The following is a 19,887-nucleotide window of genomic DNA, read 5'->3' as shown; positions in this document are numbered from 1 at the left end:
CTGTTTTTCTCACACTCACACAGCTCCAACTAGGAGTGCATATGGGGAGGCACTCGGAAAACCAGAAAGCTAAATCAACAAATCAGGACACAGGAAAAAATATAACAGGCTGGAAACAGCCAATCAAAACACAGAGAGATATATCACAATGAAAGTAGCATCACAGGCCCACCAGAGTAAAGTTTAAAGAGAAGTTAGACTTTCTTCTTTCAAAAATTGACTTCCAGAAAAAGCTCTGGTGTGCACTTAGTTGTGAGTTTTTTAAGAGGCCTTAAACCAGACGAAATTCTCATGGAGGGCAAAAATTTTAGTAACCAGAGATAAAATCCTGGAGAATATTTCAACTTCAAAAAAATTTAAAAGTTCATTCTTCAGGCAATAATTTACCTGATTCCCCATTTTCCATGGCATGACTGGGAGGGGAGAGGAGAGTCTGACCCTTTTCAAACCTCCTTCCAGAAATGAGGTACAATTACTGTCAATCTTAATTATTTTAGGCTAAAAATGAAGATAGTTTTTATTCTTGGAAGTTTTATTCTTTTGAGATTTGACCTAGAAACCTTTAAGTGGAAGATAACATTAAAGATATCAAGCCTGATACAAAGTTTTGGGGGCACAGTCATAGAGAAACGACAATTATAAAACTAAGCTACGTAACCAATGAGGTTTCATATGAAAGATATAGTTATACATTATGATCCTCTTAAGTTATATTTGCTTCAAATTCTTGTTGATAAGAATTGCACTTAGGATGGAGAAGAAATGTTTACAAATAGACAAAAAGTTTCTCTCTCCTCATCCAAAATGATTATCTTGTGATTTCTTGACCCCTGTGAAGAAATTTATTGATGTTATTATAAAGCTGACCAAATCGTACTGATACTGGTTATGTCAACAGATTATGGAGAAGAGTAGGCCTTGACATGACAAATGGACATTTTTGCACACAGAAAACATACAGATTTATAACTTTTAATTAGATGCAGAAAAAAGTTTTATTTTTTCTTTTTATCAAAAATATAATGAAGTATAAAGGAAAAAAATACTGAATTTGAAGCAAGGAAACCTGGTTTAAAGGCCTGCTCTGATATTTAAAAGTGACCTTGGGCAAATCAAAACATCTAAATCAGCATTTCCTCAAATGTTAACAAGGATGTTGGGAGGAAAAATATTTTATAAGCCTCAAAACGGTCTAAGCATGAACTCTCTATCATCTCAAAGCACTGTTACATGCAAATTATTACTAAGAGTAGTAATAAAAGATCAAATAAAAAGCAGTAGCCAATGCAAAGAAATGTTGCTGTTTTCATTTTCAATATTTATTGAACATCTAAACTAACAAATGATTGTGTATTTCCCTATGTGTAGGATATCACAGGCTAATGTGCTTTGGGGAACAAAACATAAGACGACTGTGACTGTCCTTAGTAGGGCAAGGCAATTACAGGAAAAGAACAAATAATGAAAGCAATGCCATAAGCCTACAGATGAATAGTGGGGAAAAAAATGTTACAATTTCAGAAGTCATTTGATCACAAGTTTATAAAATCTATAAAACACATATTTCAAAATATGCCAAGTTAAAGCATGAATATGCTGCCATCTAGTGATCAATTTTAATGTGCTCAACATTTAAAACAAAAATCAAATCTCAATTCTAACAATGTATATAGCCACTGGATTATAAAGCTAAGTTCTTTAAAAATCACACACACAAACACACAGAACTGTCAACCAATTATTGACAAACTACACAATTAAAAACCTCAATATATCCAATTCTAAAAACTGCCAGATACTGTATAATTAAAACAAGCATTAATGCCAAGTTCTGAATACAAATAAAAGTGAACAAGGCTCAGAGTACATGACCCATATGAAAAGGACAAGAGGAACAGATTAATTTCTTTAGGAACACTTAGAGAAAGCAAGGGGGGAAAACTTCAATAGTAAGTCTTTAAAAGCTATTTTATAGATTGAGAAAATATCTCTACTGAGGTCAGAATAAGAAATACAAGAAAATGAAAAAGTTCCTGACAATGAGAAGTTTATATATTGATGAGAGTTGTCAAAGAGAATTGAGCAAAATCCTTCCCTGCAACCCTTAAGTGTTTTAAATCTGCATCTGCTTTGATGAGCCTGCTTGTGGTTTGAACTAGACTTAAGAAGTGACATTTTGATCTCTGTTCCCAGCAAAGCTCTGAACTAAGGCATTTACCTTGTTGACCTATATTAAAATAAAGGAGGAGAAATGATAAAAGTATCTCCTTTCTACAGCTTCCCATTTCTCAGCATTGAAGTTAGTGTGGGTTGTACCCAAGGAAGAATGGATTTTTCTGACCCATAATTCATCAATGTTCATCATTGCTCTTTAATCAGAATTAATAAGGGAAAGGAAGGGAAAGAAGCAAATTTATGAAGTGCCTTCCATGTGCCAAACATTCTCTTATTTTTAGCTTCTTACAAGTGAAAAACTGAAGCAGACTGAGGTGAAGTGACTACCCAGACACTTGAAAGTATCTGAAGCTGGATTTGAATTTGGGTCTTCCTGACTCCAGATGCCTAATTAAATGCCTATTTATGCCAAGCACTGGGGATGATGTAAAGACAATCTTCAAAACCCACACATGACCTCTTACTTCAAAGGAACTTGCACAGGGGGTACAGAGGACTGGGGTGGGTGTATAATAGAGTCAAGATGTAGCAGAGAAATAGTTACAAAATAAAAACAAGAGAAGAGAGTTAAGAAAGGAGAACATTCCAAGTGCTGGGGTTAGCCTGGCCCATGTGGTTATAAAAAAGTCAAGAGCCTAAGGGAGTGATGTGTCATCAGTTTGAAGAGGCAGGTGGAGCCAGGTGACTGTAGAAGACTTTAGATGCCAAAGCTATGACAGATACATATATAAGCTTAAAAGGAGTCACAGAAATCCCGGCAGACAAGGTTCGACTTTAGGCTTCTGCGTGAAGGCAGTGAGGGGAGGAGCTGGAGCCATGCAGAAAGTAAATGGCAACAGTTTCAGTGAAAGATAAAGCTCCCAGGGCTTCCATGAGGTGCCTTTCTGCTAATGATTCAAAAATTGTACCTTCAGTCTAACCTTGTTTTCTACAGGTGCCCATGATATCTTCACTTGGTTGTTTTGCCACCTCAAATTTAAGAAAATAAATCTCAAAATTTGGGATTAAAATGACAGAAAACATAAGTTAGACATGTAGTCTATACTCTAGAAAAAGGTGGAGGCCATTGTGGAAATAACCACCCAAAAAGAGGAACTTTGGAGGACAAGTAGATCTTTAAAACTTTCTGGTGGTTAGTGAATGCATTTGTTCACACAAATACGTCATCTTTACATTGCAAAGAGAAGAAAATCTTACTTGATTTAATATTTAACAAATACCAGAAATCTATGTGGTTCTCACAAAGATAATTAGCCAGGTTTCCTAATTTCTAATTACCTGTCTTCCTGTGACTGTTAGGACAATTAACAAATATGAGAGAAATTTCAAACTCATATTCCTTAGTTACACAGATTGAGAATTAGACTTTGGTCAGTAGCATAGATTGTAAAAATTATTAACTTAAACAAAACACAATCTACAAAAGAGAAGGATGAGTAAATATAAACAAAGAGTAAGTAAACAGGGAAGAGACAATTCTCATATCAGTAAGTTCTATCCCTAAAATGGGGATGGGACTGTATTGGGTGGAGCTAGTATCAAAAAGTGGAACTCAATTCAAAAAGGTAGATTTCTGCTCAGTAAAAAAGCCTCCTCACAGTGAGAACTGCTCAGCGGTGACCCAAGCACTCTGGATATGCTCTGAATGCCCCATCAATGGAAGTCTTCAAGCAGACCACCTGACAGATAAAACAAGAGAGTCCTAGATTGAACAGGGCGCTGGACTAGATGTCCACTAGGTCCCTCTGCCTTGGCTTTCACAATTAGCGTCCTTCACTTTCCTCCCTCCTAACCAATCAGTCCCTGAATTCTGCTCTTTCCTCCTGCACATTCAGCTTTGTCCCTTTGCTTGTAAGCTGACCTAAAAAGGTCATCAAATTTGATTCATCTAAGCCATTCAACCTCACTGGACATTTACCCACTCATTTAGCTCCAAGATACAAGACATAGGGCTAGGTGTGAATCATCAGAGATATAAGACAAAATACTCTTCAGGAGTTTAAAATCTCATCCTGACCAGAGCTGTGTCCAAATAGCTTTAACATAATAAATGAATGAGATGGAATACAAAGTGATTTAGTTTGGTCCAATGATTAGTGTCTGGCTCATCTTCCTATTTCTCATTTCTTCCTCTCTCATTCAGTCAGGATCACAGAGCTAGACTAGCAAAGAAAGAAACATCAGAAGCCACCTAACCCCAAACTGTCACTTTACATCTAAGGAACTGAAGTTCATGGACACTCAGGGAATTCTCCAAGTTCAGAGGACAGTAAATGCAAAGCTCTCAGCTCAGGGAAAAATGTCTTTGCCATACATAAAGTCTTGGGATTTTAGCCAACTCAAAAGTCCACAAAGATGGATCTCTTTAATGGCCTGTCCACAACCATCCTTCCCGGTCCAGCTTTTGAGACCTCCTTCCACTGGCTTCAGGAGCAAATCTTCTTTCCACACAAAATGGAATTCTACACATGTGCCTTTCTCTGCTCCTCATATACACATTGCTTTTGAAATTCTATTTTTGTTTAAGCTATTGTCCTTAAGATGTCCACTTCCATTAAATAGTTTGAGTTTTTGTTGTTTTTGCAAAGTAATGGGGTTAAGTGACTTGTCCAGGGTCACACAGTTAAGTATTAAGTGTCTGAGGCTGGATTTGAAATCAGGTCCTCCTGAGTCCAGGGCCAGTGCTCTATCCACTGTGCCACCTAGCTAGCTCCACAATATAATTTTCTATATTTGGCTTACTATTTTTTCAATAAATATCAAATCCCAACTTTTTATTGAGTTTTTTCCTATGTACCACCTATTATGATTGCTAAACTCCTATTGCACAGTCAGAAGGATACAACTTATACAAATAAAGATGCAAAAATCTTAATTTTATGCATCCCAAAATACCTATATTAGGCAACTATTCAAGGTACCATACAAATATGAATAAAAGCTTTTGTCTTAATGTACTTTCAACTGCTTGAAGGAGGGAATGGATGATAAAACCATGTAAGAATCAATGAGCACAGAGTTTCACAAGGAATCCTGTCTGGCAAGGGAGAAGTCAGAAGAGCCAGTCTTCAGGCTGAGTCTTCAGGGAAAGCATTTTGGGCTGGGACAACAAGGCTGTCAACAACAGACAGGCCTGACCAAAGGCAAACCCAGTGCCAAGACTGAAGGGTGGGAGACCTGAGGGGAGAAAGAGAAGGTTTTTAAAGAAAGGCCAGGACCAGGTGAGCCCAGGGGAGTTTTACAGGTAAAGTAGGTAAGAATTTTCAGTGTTATTGGGGAATCATGAAAGACTTAAAGATTAAGAATTTTAACTGGAGACCAGTTATTTCCCCCCAGTGTCCATTTGACACTTTAAATATAGGCAAAACTAAACCCAATATTTTTTTAATAATTTTTTTAAAGTTTTTTTTTATTACAAGGCAATGGGGTTAAGTGGTTTGCCCAAGGCCACACAGCTAGGTAATTATTAAATGTCTGAGGCCGAATTTGAACTCAGGTACTCCTGACTCCAGGGCCGGTGCACTATCCACTGCGCCACCTAGCCACCCTAAACCCAGTATGTTTCAACAGTTATAAATGGATAACCTACATTAGATTGCTTTCTGTCATGGGAAGGGGAGAGGGAAGGAGAAAAAAATGAAACTCAAAACCTTACAAAAAAATGGTTGACAACTATCTTTGCATGTAAATGGGAAAATAAATAAAAACTGAATCCAGTTGCAAAAGCAACTCTGCTCCTGTTGACAGCATCACCATCTTTCCACCCAAATAAAGCATCACAGATGAGAACTTAAGAGACCATCTAGTTCAAATCCTTTATTTTACAAAAGAGGAAACTAAGGATAAGGTTACAAATGTTAAGTGACTTGCCAAAAGGCACAGATATATCTATATATCTATATATCTATATCTATATCTATATCTATATCTATCTATATATATATATATATATATCTCAAAGGTAAATCTGTCTACCCTAGATTTATGAGAGAGGATGCAAATGGGAGGCCATCTGGGAAAGACCCAACATCAGAAAGAATCTGTGCTGAGAAATCCAGAAAACCCAGAGTAGGATGTGAGGGGCAGAACATTCTAGGTGGGAGTGAGGGACAGGTCCACCCCAGGTACTGCCAAGCAGTACCTTTATCATCCTAGTATCATCCTAGCACCTGAGGGAGGATGGAGTGGAATGGGAAGAGATCTGTGGCAAGGAGATAAATTAAGAGGCCATGCTGGTCATGGTTATGGTAATGGGGCTGTATGAAGGGAAAGAAGAGGAAGGGTCTAGATAAGAGAAAAATTGGGAAGGTAAAAAGGACACAATATAGCCAAAAACTGGACATGTGGGCTGATAGCAAAGAGCTCAGGATGACACAAGTTGTCAGCTTTGGTAACTGGGAGGATAGAGGTTTAATAAGGAAGCTGGGGAGAAGTGGAGAAATATGATGTTTTATTTTTAAATACTGTGTTTCAGATGTCTACAGAACACCAAGGTCAAGATATCTAAAAGATTTTGGTGATGGAGGACTCTAGGACTAGATATTGAGATCAAGAAATCATTTGTATAGGGTTAACTGAGTTCACAGGAGTTCAAAGAGTGTAGAACTATTCAAGCACCACCCTTGTTCCATCCAGGAGGAAGTTCTCTGTCTCTGTCTCTCTCTCCTCTCTACTAGAATTTGCTATAAAATGAGATATAAAAAACCTGTATGTGTTAGTTCTCAATCCCCAGTTTAAAAACGCCACATTCTTGGGGGCAGCTAGGTGTTGCAGTGGAGAAAGCACTAATTTTACAGTCAGGAGTACCTGAGTTCAAATCTGAACTCAGACACTTAAAACTTAGTTGTGTGACCTTGGACAAGTCACTTAATCCCACTGTCATATAAAATAAATAAGTGACATTCTGGTCTTGAATAATTAATAGTTATCCCCTCCACTTTGTGGAAGGTTTTGATATATTGTAGGTTAGCATAAGAATTTTTTTTTTTGCTTTTGCAAGGCAAATAGGGTTAAGTGGCTTGCCCAAGCATAAGAAATTAAATGACAATTTTGGGGGAATTTTATGGAAACCAGAGGACACACCAAATGTATAAAATATGTGTAGAGTATTGCATAATATCAAGAAAAAAGAGAAAGCAATCTACACAGCCAGAAGACTTCTTCCTTGGTACAAAAAGAGGAGCCATAAATTTTACATGGCTTTTCTAGATTGCAGGAGTGCTGTCCCCACCTAATGCCAGCAACGTGGAATGCCTGTAGTCCAAGCAGTAAGTGGATTTATTATCAGCAGGTCATCCTAACCATTTTTGAAAATGTAGTTATCTGTGTATGATTGTTATCCTAGAGGTTATTCAAAGTAACTGGAGGAAGGGGAGAAAAATGGGTCCATATTTCAAAATATACAAACTACCTTAGAAGGGCAGGCAAGATTTGTTTTTTTTCCCTAAGCTACGGGAACCTTGGGTCTCTTTGATCTAGCAGATTTCCACCAAACCAACGAGTACCAAGATAAGTGATAAATATTGAAATAAAGAGGAAATAATCACAATGACTAGTCCTTACAGATCACATTAAAATTCGAAAAGATGATCTCAATTGAGTCTCACCAATTCCCATGAAGAGGAGGGTTAGTGACTTGCTCATAGTCACTCACTTAGGGCACAACTCCAAAGTAATTGCCACTGATTTCAAGGCTTTAGACTGAAGGATTGAAATCTAGGAAAGCTGGAGATCAACTTGAAACTCAAACTTCAGGCCCTAGACTTAACCCCAAATTTCAGATGATTTCAACAAAAACTGAATATTAATAGTGAACAAATTAAATTGATGACCTAGGGTAAGATTATTCATGTAAACAAGCACACTATTAAAGAGTAGTAAAGATCTGCAGTTATTCAAAATTTTGATACCCCATAAAATGTCCAAACCACATTTTCTGAATTGATTCAGCACTCACATTCAATTTAAAATCAGAAATTCTAATTTCACAAATAACTTTTTTAGGTTTCTTTTTGAAAGGCAAATGGGGTTAAGTGGCTTGCCCAAGGCCACACAGTTAGGTGATTATTAAGTGCCTGAGGCTTGATTTGAACTCAGGTACTCCTGACTCCAGGGCCAGTGCTCTATCCACTGTGCCAGCTAGCTGCCCCTCACCAATAATTTTTTTTTTTAGGTTTTTGCAAGGCAAACGGGGTTAAGTGGCTTGCCCAAGGCCACACAGCTAGGTAATTATTAAGTGTCTGAGACCGGATTGGAACCCAGGTACTCCTGACTCCAGGGCCGGTGCTTTATCCACTATGCCACCTAGCCGCCCCACAAATAATTTTTAAAAAATGGTGTCGGGGATTTTTCTTCAAACTGTTCATCAGGGAAAAAAAAAGTTCAGAGATATTGAATCCAGATATCAGAATAAACATAAACAATTCCAATTTAAGACTATAAATGTGGGGCGGCTAGATGGCATAGTGGGTAAAGCCCCGGCCCTGGACTCAGGAGTACCTGGGTTCCAATCCGGTCTCAGACACTTAATAATTAATTACCTAGCTGTGTGGCCTTGGGCAAGCCACTTAACCCCGTTTGCCTTACAAAAAAAAAACCTTAAAAAAAAAAGACTGTAAATGGTAAATACTCAGAGGTTTAGAGTATTTGTCCAGTTTGAATTTATTCTCACAGGCAGAACATGAATCAAACTGGTTACAGAAAGCACATGGCAAGAACCAAGTAACAAAAAGTCAAATTTGACAAGTGGTATTAGTGAAACCCTTTTTTACTGACAAAGGCTGCTACCTGGGTTTGTTTTGTTGCTTCTTAAAAGAAATCTAAAAACAAAATTTGTATTGTTTAGACTTCCAGAAGAGTCTAAATTTTAGACTTGGAATGTTAAGAGTCTCTCAAAGAATTCTTAGGATTTTCTTAATTAGCAAGGTACAATTCAAACACAGCCAGATTTTCCTGCCCATCCCTGTTTGAACAGGGATTTTGCTGTGCAAGTGAATTTACAACATCTGCTGAATACTTTCATAACATTTTAAAATTAAAGTTACATTTTATATTTTTATCATAAGAAGCATCATATAAAGACAACTATGAATTGGGAAAAAATGCTTTCAAGTGGAACAATGAAAGAGCCCCTTTGGACTCTTGGACCTCTTACATAAAGCACTGATTAGGACCTACTATATGTTAAGGAAGGTAACATGAACATAAGCATATACTTACTAGATAGATCTGTCTTGCAAGATACAGTAGAATAACGTCATATATACAGAGCCCTGTCCCGTCCTACACAGGACACATGCATACACACATGCTGCCCATGTGATTAAAGTGAGTGTACACAGAAGGTAAGCTTGGCGGGAAGTGACTCTAAGGGAATCCCAGGCTGTGTGGGATGGAGAGGACTTTTATCTTTGCTCTGGAGATGCGAGGACACCCCTGGAGATTCCTGTGGTAAGAGTCTGGAGGACAGGCAAGAGGAGAGGGGTGTGCTATGGATGGGGCTGTGTGGATGAATGTGGGAAGCTGCAGAAGATCAAAACCAAAAAGATCCAACATCAGATTAGACATATCAGAGGAATAAAAAGGAGCCCAACAATAGCAGGGAGCTGGGGGAACTAGAGAGGAGGAGGTCTGCTTTAGATGTCCTGAATCTGCAGATGAAATCCAAGATGTGAGGAGACAGAAGAGGGCTAGATTTATAGATCTGGGAGTCACCTGCAGAGAGATGAAAATGGAGCCCCAGCAACCCACTCAGTAAAGAAGATCCAGGAGAGGGTCTGGGGACACCCAGGCTCAAGATAAAGGACTTGGATAAAAATAAAGTATCACTGAGGAAGAGCAGAAAAGACTCATGCCACAAAAGCCCTAAAGAGAAGAAGGCATGGGGCGGCTAAGTGGCTCAGTGGATAAAGCACCGGCCCTGGAGTCAGGAGTACCTGGGTTCAAATCGGGCCTCAGACACTTAATAATTACCCAGCTGTGTGGCCTTGGGCAAGCCACTTAACCCCATTTGCCTTGCAAAAACCTAAAAAAGAGAGAGAGAGAGAGAAAAGGTGGCGTGAAGAGAGGTGATAGCCCTAGAGGATCTAGCAGAGGGTTTAGAACTGGAAGAAGAGGAAGTGGAGGGAATGCGGTGTGGGAGGCTTTCTCAATAACTGAGATGAGAAAGGGCAAAGAAATGGCCATGGGGCCCAAGGAGCAATGATGGCTGAATCAAATGAGGGTTTTTTTTTTTTAAAAACACTTTTAACCTTACTAAAAGTCAGAATTGAAAATTAAATGAAAATTCCCCTTGGAGTTGATGAAGAAAGTAAAATGCAAGAAAAACTAGGGTTAAAACTTTAAAATTTGAAAGAAGCAACCTGTTGTCCAGCTTACAGCTGTCTCCACCAGGGAGCCCAGTGGCCATAAAAGCAGTTGGTGTCAAAACACCAACAAAGCAAATTTGGAACATGTCAAGTTTCTCCAGGCAGCACTGATTTTACTCCATAAGACTCCTCCTGGGTCCCAATGAGATAAGAGTTCAAGAATCATTCCATTTCATATTTGCTTTGGGTTTTTTTTAAACACATTACTTGACTCTTAATTCCAGTAAACTACAGAACCTGTACTTGGCTGCTAAGTCTCTTTACTTGTATCTTTTAATGTGAATTCCAAGGCTGAGATGGTTACCCAGTACTCCTTATGATCAATAAAATACATTTGCTCCATTCTGTTTCAAGTATCCCTACTGAACACAATGAAATGCTGACATGAAGAAAATGTTCATTCTTTTTCTTTTATCTTAGTGGTGCCAACTCAGATAGAAAAGGATCCTGCTGGTTGCAGTGAGCTGGAAAACTACCAATCTAGATTGCATTATATTTTTATTTAGTTAAATATTTCTCAATTACATTGTAATCTAGTCTGAGCTTCTCTTGGTCACCTCTCCTGTACAATACAGGAATGGTTATTTTTTAAGCACTCTCAGTCTTAAGGAGAACCCCAGGAAACACTCACCAACAACCAGTCCACATTCAGGACAGATCATGTCCCCAGCTCTGTAGTCCTCCACCAAAATAGCATCTGGATGGTTTGGACATGTAACTCTTGGAAGTACATCCAATCTAAATTGAAAAGAAAAATGTCATTTTTATTTTCAACCAATCAATGGTACTTTTTTCAAGAAAGAATAAAGTATTTAAATGGGAGGCCTTTAAATACCCATCCACTACCATAAACAGTTTACTTTATAACTTAAATTTACCTTCTAATTTATTATTCCAAAAACACTAACCATATCACATTTTTTTATGTTCTTTTAAACTTACAAGTAGAATTCAAATTGTATTTTCTCCTAGAGCCAACAATAATCCCAAATTCTTAAAATAGTTTTAAAAAAATCACATCAATTTTATAATGTAGGTTACTGCTTAGATCAAAAGTCTCAAAGGCACAAGGCACCCAATGTAAAATACAATTCAGGAATATAAAAATACAATAAAAAATTGATATTACAATACATGCAATCATCAAGGATGCATATGTATGGTTTAATGGCCCCTATTTCGACTTGACTGGTACCCCTGGTCTGGATCAGTGGTCTCCCCAGTAGGATCATAAAAGTCAGAACAAACTCTAATGTGGATAAAATCAACAACCAATGGTATGGTGGTGAAGTGTCATATCCATAACCTCCTTGATAAGTTAATCACATGCCTACCCTCTGTACATCATACTCCTCCAATTCATTTCCTCTTTTCTCCTTTCCCCCAGCATACTCAGCCCTTCCCTAGCAAAGGCCTATTAATTGGGCATCCCAGCCTCAAATCTATCACCTCCTTCTAATTCATCTTCCAAGCATCTGCCTAAGTGCTTTCCTGAAATTCAGGTCTGACCACATCAACACAACTGGGCTCCCACCCCCCCTCCCCAAAGGCAGGCAGCTCCATCATACAACAGCTACTGAGCTAAGTCTGGAGTCTCATCTGTAAAAAAGGGGCTAAGAACAGCAGAACTGGGAAAATCAAACCAGGTAAGGCAAAGCACTCAGCATAATATGTAGCTTAGACTAGGCACTTAGTAACAGGATATTTTTTTCCCTTCCTTCCTCTACTGACTGGTTGGCTAAGATCAAGTACAAGCCCATCTATTTTGACAGTTAAAAGTTCTCACCTCTCTACCAACTCCTCTTTCCAGTCCTATTACCCTTTACTCTCCCCTCCCTACATTCTACAATTTGGTTTAACAGGCCTTTTCCCTGATCCTCACATTGATATACAAATCTAACTAAACTATATGAACATGAACAAAGAGGAAGCTATGATGTGATACCATCCATCAATCAAAGAACAGATGTAAATAACATTCTGTTGAGTTGAAATCAGACCTTTTACTAGTTTCTGCATTGAACCTAATAAAATATCAATGGAACAACATTCTGCCCACTGAATGTTGTTAAATTCACTGTTAGAACATATACAAAAATTTACATTGCTTTCATTAAAAAATACTGACTACTAACAGAAAGTTTTATATCATTAAAATGTAAAATACAGTTTATTTCATTATAATGTGTATTCTGAGTGACTTATAATATACATAGCATACTAATACAGTAGTAAACATAATCCATAAACAAATATTGAGGGAACATGCTCAAATTATTTTTGCTGATAGAAGTGATCAAAAAAGATTGGAGACCAGTGGTCCAGAGTGCAAATATCACTATATTTAGAAGTTCCTAAAGGTTGTGATATTTCTTAATCATAACTACAAAAAGAAATTGCAAATTGTGCAATTATATTTAAACAACCAAGCTGAATTAATTCAGGCGCTGTTACCCAGCATATGAGTTTTCCAAGTAATCTGGTTTTATTTTCTGCCAACTGGTTGATACTCTTGTCAAAAAGCAAAACCAAAACTGGAAAAATCCAACTATGTCAATTTAAGACTGTTAAAGACTACAGGAATCGGTTAAATCAGAAAAGTTTAAGCATTCATCATATTTTAAAGGCTGCCTTCTCCACCCCCTCAAGATCCAAATAATCTTGTCTTGGTTATTATTTCTATTCCATTCATAAATGCACTTTAGGACAGAAATAAAAAAAGTTTTCTCAACTGTGAGTATTCCACTGAATTTACAAACCCTCTTAATCTAAGTATTCTGGTTCCTCCAAGTATGTTACTTGAGGTAACTAGAAACTTTTACTAGGCAACAGTATCTTGATTGTTACAGGGCCAGTTTTAGGATTTACATTGTCAAAGAACGTACTTAGGCTGAAGCTTAACAGAGAAGCAGTTCAATTTCCAATTTTCTAGGAGCACCAGAAATCGTGGAGTCAGGCAGCTTCGCTTACAGAGGAGGAAACTAAGGCTAAGACTCCCAGATCACAGCTCTCTGCACAACATTCCAACGTGGCCTCAATATTAACATAAAAAGGTGATGCAGACTGTACTATTAAGTGTTCTATTCCATTCTTTTCTCTCACCATCACAACCTGAAAGCATAAAAATAAAACAAAAAGCCCAGCGAATACACCATCATGCAAAGATGGAAGGGAGGCATCTGAGACTGACCAAAGCCACGGTCTGCCCGGCTCGGGTCCGAAGGCCCCAAGGGGAGGCCGGGGCTCCACAGCTCCTTCCCGGAGCGGAACTCTTAAAAAATAAACAGCTTAGAGAAGTGATCTCAAGAGAAGCAAGGTGCCCAGTCTTTCCCCGTGGCTCCTCTCTGTGCAAAGGCTCTGCTGGAAGAAAAGAGCAAGTCCTCATCCACACACACACACACACACACACACACACACACTCTCATACATGCACGTACACACACACCGCGCACACCCGACCCCAAAGGGTGAACTAGCAGGGAAATCCCAGGCGTATGCCGGTGTTTTCAACACAATTTTCCCCCACGACCCAAGACCACGAAGTGTGTTTCCTGCTTTGTGGTCCCCCGGGGGTCGCGGCCAGGGCCCGGGCCCGCCCCGGGGGCGCTACTAAAGGCGGAGAGGAGAGGCCGGCTGTCACGGGCTCAGGCCGGAGGCCCCATCGCAGCTCCGGGGGCCGCCGGGGCCGGGGGCGATCGGGCCGAACGGCCTCAACGGGCCTGGGCTGAGACTTGCCCCGGGACGCCGAGGCGGAACCTCCCCGCGGAGCAAGCCCCGGGGGCGCCCGGAGCCGCCTCCTCGGCCTCGCCCCCGCCCCTCCGCGATCGCTCCCGTCCGGACTGACTTACCGGCTGGTGGACGCCATCTTGGCGGCGGCCGCGGACGCGACGGGCGGCTCCGGCACCAGCGAAACCCGACTCGGGGGCGCCGCCGGCGGCGCCGCGGCTTTTATAGGCGGGCGGCGCGCAGCCGCGGTAGGTCGCGGGAGTACGGGTCGGGGGAGGGGCCAAGGGGCTCCGGGCACCTCGTTCGCCTTCCGCCCGCGCGCTTCCGGGGTAATTAACACCGCCCCCTCCCCCGCCCCCGGGAATCGGATGACTCGACTGGAGGAAAAGCCGGTAATGATTGGAGGCCGGAAGTGACGCGCCGGAAGAGCTTCGGCCGCGGCTTCCGGCATTCTCTTCCGTCGCCCCGCGCAGGCGCCAGCGCCTGGCTTTGGACTCTGCACCCCTTTATTATCCAGTACCCCCAAGGCGCCTGGGTTCTTGTGGGTTTGGCCTATCCGTAGTCGCTCCTCTAGAAATTTAAACTGGTAATACACTTGAAATGTGCTTAAATTAATTCTGAAAATAAAACAAAATAAGTGAAAAATGAAATTATATAAAATATAAACAAACCCATTCCATGCTAGCATCAATCGCTCTATAATTATATGTTAATATAATCATCATATATTAATTTACTCTGTGTGTGTGTGTGTGTGTGTGTGTGTGTCCAGGGGACAGAACCCATGCCCAGATTCAGGAAGATCTGGGCTCAAACTAGCTAGGTGACCCTGGCCAATTCACTCCAACTCCTATCTGCCTCAGTTTCTCAACTGCAAAATGGGGAGAGAGAAATGAATGACAACTCCAGAATTTTGACCAAGAAAATCTCATCCAATACTGTGATGTATAATATTAGTATATAATCAATAAGCATCAGCTATGTCCTGTGCTAAAAACTGAATATCAAGAGGCAAAGGATGGTCCCTGTCCTCTAGGAGGTGCAATCTAAGGGGGGAAACAACACGCCAACAGTTATCTGAAAAGCAAACTATAAAGAGAATAGAGGGAAGGTGCTAGCATTAAGACAAATTGGAAAAGGCTTCCTGTGAAAGCATAATTTTACAAAAAACAACTATTTTCCAAAACAAAAAAAATGTAGAGAGACAAACGGCAGTTTAGGGTATGTTGGCGAATCTCCATAATGTCTGATTTAATAAGACAACTGCGTTCTCATTTCTGCTTCTGCAACCTGTGAGCACTTTGGAAGCCTTAAGATGAAAGTTTGTACCTTGCTTGCATTCATAAAAATTTTTACATTTTAGAAGTTTGCTCATTTATAACAGTGGGACATAAGAAGAGAAACTACAAATCATCAACTAAAGGCAAGTATTGTAAAGGTGGAAAAGGGCAAAATCCTTCTTGAAGGAGAGGAGCAAGGTGATGGCAAAAGCCTTCTTTTTCCTTGAGAACATCAAGACTACATAATAGGATGGTTTGCTCATCTACAAAGATCCCAGCTACAAAAACCATTGCCCAGTCTAATGCCCATTGACCAGCTCTTGCCCATGACTCTTAACATCAGGAGACCAGCTTGGGATGTAAACAATAACTTATATCAGGGGGAAAGGAGGGTAACATGGGAGACTTGGGGACTGGAAGGGTGAAGGTATAGTCATCCTTAACACAGTCAGAGCCTCCTTCACACTCTAGGTCCAGTGTTTCTGAAAAATATGGCAGCTCAAAAAAGATATGTCCAGAAGCCCTCTTAACATGTCCGGTGTTGTAGCTTATACTTAGCACTGGAAGCCAGCTTGTCAAAACTCAACAAGTTACAAATGAAGGAACTAAGACCCTGGGAGATGTAGAGATTTGTCAGAGTTCACACAGGCAGTAAAGAACTGGGATCCAAATTTAGGATCTTTGACTCCAAATACAGCAGCCTTTTCTCTAGGTCATGTCTCCATGTCCCCAGTTGCAATGGAGGACAACATGAAACAATCTAATCTCAATGCAACATTTAATACAGATTCTGTAGAAACTGCCTAATGAACAAACAGGTTTAGCTTATACAGAGTTTATTGCCCGTCAGTTAATTCTGTTCATTAGTGTCAATACAATATGGTTATTTTTGTTATTCAATAATAAACATTATTAAATTTATTAAAATTTTGTTTGCCCTTAATAGCAATTGTCTTCTGAATTAGATAAAAATATGAATGAAGTAGTGGAAATAACCTTAGATGAAAAACTAGAAGGCTTAGAGTCCTGCCTTTTCCAAGAAAAAGATAACCTTTAGGCAGGAGTTTACTTCTTCAAATCAAATTTAAAAAAAAAAAATAGTCAGAAAACAATGAGCCCTGAAAGGTCTTTAGGATTTTCCATCTCTTTTAGTCAATTGTGTGTTGGTAAAAAAACAGTGAAGCTACCAGTCAGATTGCCAAGGTTGTACTTTATATACCAAGACAAAATAAAATAATTCATTTGGAGAAACAAAAGGTCTAGAATAGATCTGATATTTCATGGGAAATTTTTTTTAAATGGTAGGAATGCATGGAGAATGACATGTCCAGACCTCAGATTATAAGACAAATCAATAATCATCAAAATTGTTTTGGCATTGGCCCTAGAGTCATGAGGACCTGAGTTCAAATTTGATCTCAAACATTTACTAGTTGGGCGATCCTGGACAAATCATTTAATCTATTGGTTCCAAAACAAGCAAAACAAACCAAACCAAAACAAAAAACCCAGGCAAAACTATTTTGGTACTGGTGGAAAAATAGAAAATACCAATGCAACAGTTTGCATAATGAACTGGCAAAGTTCTACTTGATTTTTGTGGATGCTGTTACTGTTCAGTCATTTTAATCTTGCCTAACTCTTCATGAACCTGTTTGGGATTTGCTTAGCAAAGATATTGGGATGGTTTGTCATTTCTTCTCCAGCTCATTTCATAGATGAGGAAACTGAAGCAAACAGTGTTAAGTGATTTGCCCAGCTAGTAAGTGGGCAGATTTAAATTTAAGGAGTCTTCCTTACTCCAGGCCCAGTATTCTATGTATATATACACACACATATACACATTTACAACTAAACATTCACACACACACACACACACACACACACACACACACACACTGAATAAATGCAAATATATACAAAGTAATTAAAAATAAGGTAGTTTGAGGAAGGTACTATCAGTTGGGGGTATTAGATGAAGATGATAATCAGGGTTAAGTGACTTATCCAAGGTCACACAGATAGTAAGTATTTCTGACTCCATGCTCAGCACTCTATTCACAGTCACCTAAGTGCCCTAGTAATTCATGGTAAATGCGGTCATCATGTAATACAATACTTATATTATGCAACTTCCAAAAGGTTCACCTTGAAAATCATGTCAACTTTACATCAATACCAATGCAGAGAGTGAAAGGAAGAAAAATTCTATGAAGACCTTGAAAAGCCATCCCTCAATTAAATCAGCATATATATATATTAATACTTGGTGATTTAGAGTTATATATAATAAATCTGTACAAATATAGATCTCTCCTTACACACACACACACATATACATACATATATATAGTTTTTAAAAATATTTCTTATATTTAAGTATTGTTTCAGAGAGAGAGGATAGAAGCACACACACATACACATACAGAGGACAGAAGCATACACACAAAGAGAGAGAGAGAGAGAGAGAGAGAGAGAGAGAGAGAGAGAGAAACAAAGAATCAGTGGTAAAAAATGAGAAAACCCAAAGGCTTCCAGGATATCTAGAATGCTCAGGTCTCTATATTATGGATATATTCTTCAAAAAAAGAAAGGATATTTCAAATGATATCACCAACAATGAAAGGGATTATATTTTAATAGAAAGAAAATGATTGGCTACCAATGTGGGAACCATTTCTGAATCCATTATCTTTATGCAACTAGAACACAAAGTTCTTAAAATACACAAATTAACATAAAATTAAAATTAGAAATACAATGGACACAACTGAGATAACTCCAACCTGACTTATTTCAGCCAACTATTGATGCCAATAATAGGAGATGGATTAAACTCAGACATAGACATATGATATCCCTATTAGTAAGGAAATTTAACCAAAGTAAATTGATCCCATAAAAAATGATCAAAAGATTTAAAAAGTACCTCAAACAGAAAATGTTTGGTTTCATATCCGTTAGAAACATATGACATAAAACACATGTATAAAAATATAGTTTAATGTATATTGAAACTCATGAATTTGAATAACATTTTTGTTAAGTCATGGTATCTTGGTGTCAGATTGTAAGTAGTTATCATTTTCTAGAATCCTGAGAAACAATGGAATGAAAAACTATTTTGCAGAAAACACACAAGAGACCCAAAAGCATTAAAAAAACTAGAAGAAAAAAACTGGAAGGATAGAGAACAGAAGAAAAATAAGAAAGATCCTTAAGAATTTCTTGAACAATATTTTCTCTAATAATGGCATACAGATTCTTACATCACAGTCTTCTCTTCTATATAAGAAATAAAAACAGCAGCAAAAATACCCCCCAAAACAAAACAAAACAAAAAAACAAACCACAAAATCCTAAGACAGAAAGTATAACTGAACTAGACCTAAAATCTGAACAGAGGTTATTTTTGTAGCTGACACAATTTTCAGGATGCAAGAGATCAGTTCTAAACTCTTGGGGAGAAAAATTATAGGTGGAAAAAGGGAAGCCAAAAAAGATGTCATAATTATTAACCAGTGTAGTTAGTTTCTCATTGTTACAAAATTTTTATGATGATAATCTTCCCACAATATAACTGATAAGAGAAAATAGGTGGGTGTAGTGATAGAGCCCTGCCCTGGAGGCAGGAGGACTCGAATTCAAATGTGAACTCAGACACTTGACACTTACTTGTTCTATGACCTTGGGCATATCAAACTATATAATATGCATATATATATATATATATACATACATATATATATAGCTAGATATAGCTATAGACATATATAGTCTCATCAAAATGCATATTACACATATATATATAAATAGATCAAGAGATCTCTATTTATGTAGCTATGTATCCATGTATCTATCTATCTATCTATGTATCTAAGTATCTATCTATCCATCTAGCTATCTTGTCATAATCAAAGAAGACGATGGCATCAAATGAATGATAGAATGACTAAAACAGGAATTTTTTTAAATAGGGAGGTGTTGTGCATAGGCATCCTTCTCTCTGCCTTTTCTAGAACTGTTTTCACCCTGATTTGTTCTAGTGATGGTCTGGGATGCTGTGAGAGTCCTTGACCCTTTGGATATGGTTCTCTTCCATGTCAATGAGGCACCACCGTGCTCCAGCAATGCTGGGTAAAACACCAGTAGGTGATTTTCTGGCCACAAATTGGTGACAGTACAATATACCCAAAGCTGTCTTGTAATAGCCTAATCATTAGTTCATTTTTTCCTCTCATCTCTACAGTCATCCTCCCCTTAAATCTAAACACTTTGGTCATGGGAATAATGCCACTAGATCCCTAGTCAGATTCATTTATGGTGGGAACTAGGATGGT

General features: G+C 38.7%; 1 protein-coding gene across 1 annotated transcript in view; it reads right to left on the bottom strand.

Moving 5' to 3' along the window:
• The window catches only part of GTF2B (general transcription factor IIB), a 37,078-nt gene extending 22,606 nt beyond the window's left edge, over nucleotides 1–14,472 (bottom strand). The window contains exons 1-2 of the mRNA XM_074221748.1: nucleotides 14,390–14,472; nucleotides 11,173–11,279 (exon numbers count right to left, since the gene is read on the bottom strand). Of these exons, the coding sequence (XP_074077849.1) occupies nucleotides 11,173–11,279; nucleotides 14,390–14,406 (124 nt within the window). The 5' untranslated portion in view covers nucleotides 14,407–14,472. The remainder of the gene's footprint in view (nucleotides 1–11,172; nucleotides 11,280–14,389) is intronic.
• Between the last annotated feature and the right edge of the window lie 5,415 nt (nucleotides 14,473–19,887).

The sequence above is a fragment of the Macrotis lagotis genome, chromosome 2, assembly GCF_037893015.1.
Source record: "Macrotis lagotis isolate mMagLag1 chromosome 2, bilby.v1.9.chrom.fasta, whole genome shotgun sequence".
NCBI classification, from domain to species: Eukaryota; Metazoa; Chordata; class Mammalia; order Peramelemorphia; family Peramelidae; genus Macrotis; species Macrotis lagotis.
Note: the sequence above shows the minus strand (reverse complement) of the source record. Positions and strands in the feature narration are given on the sequence as shown.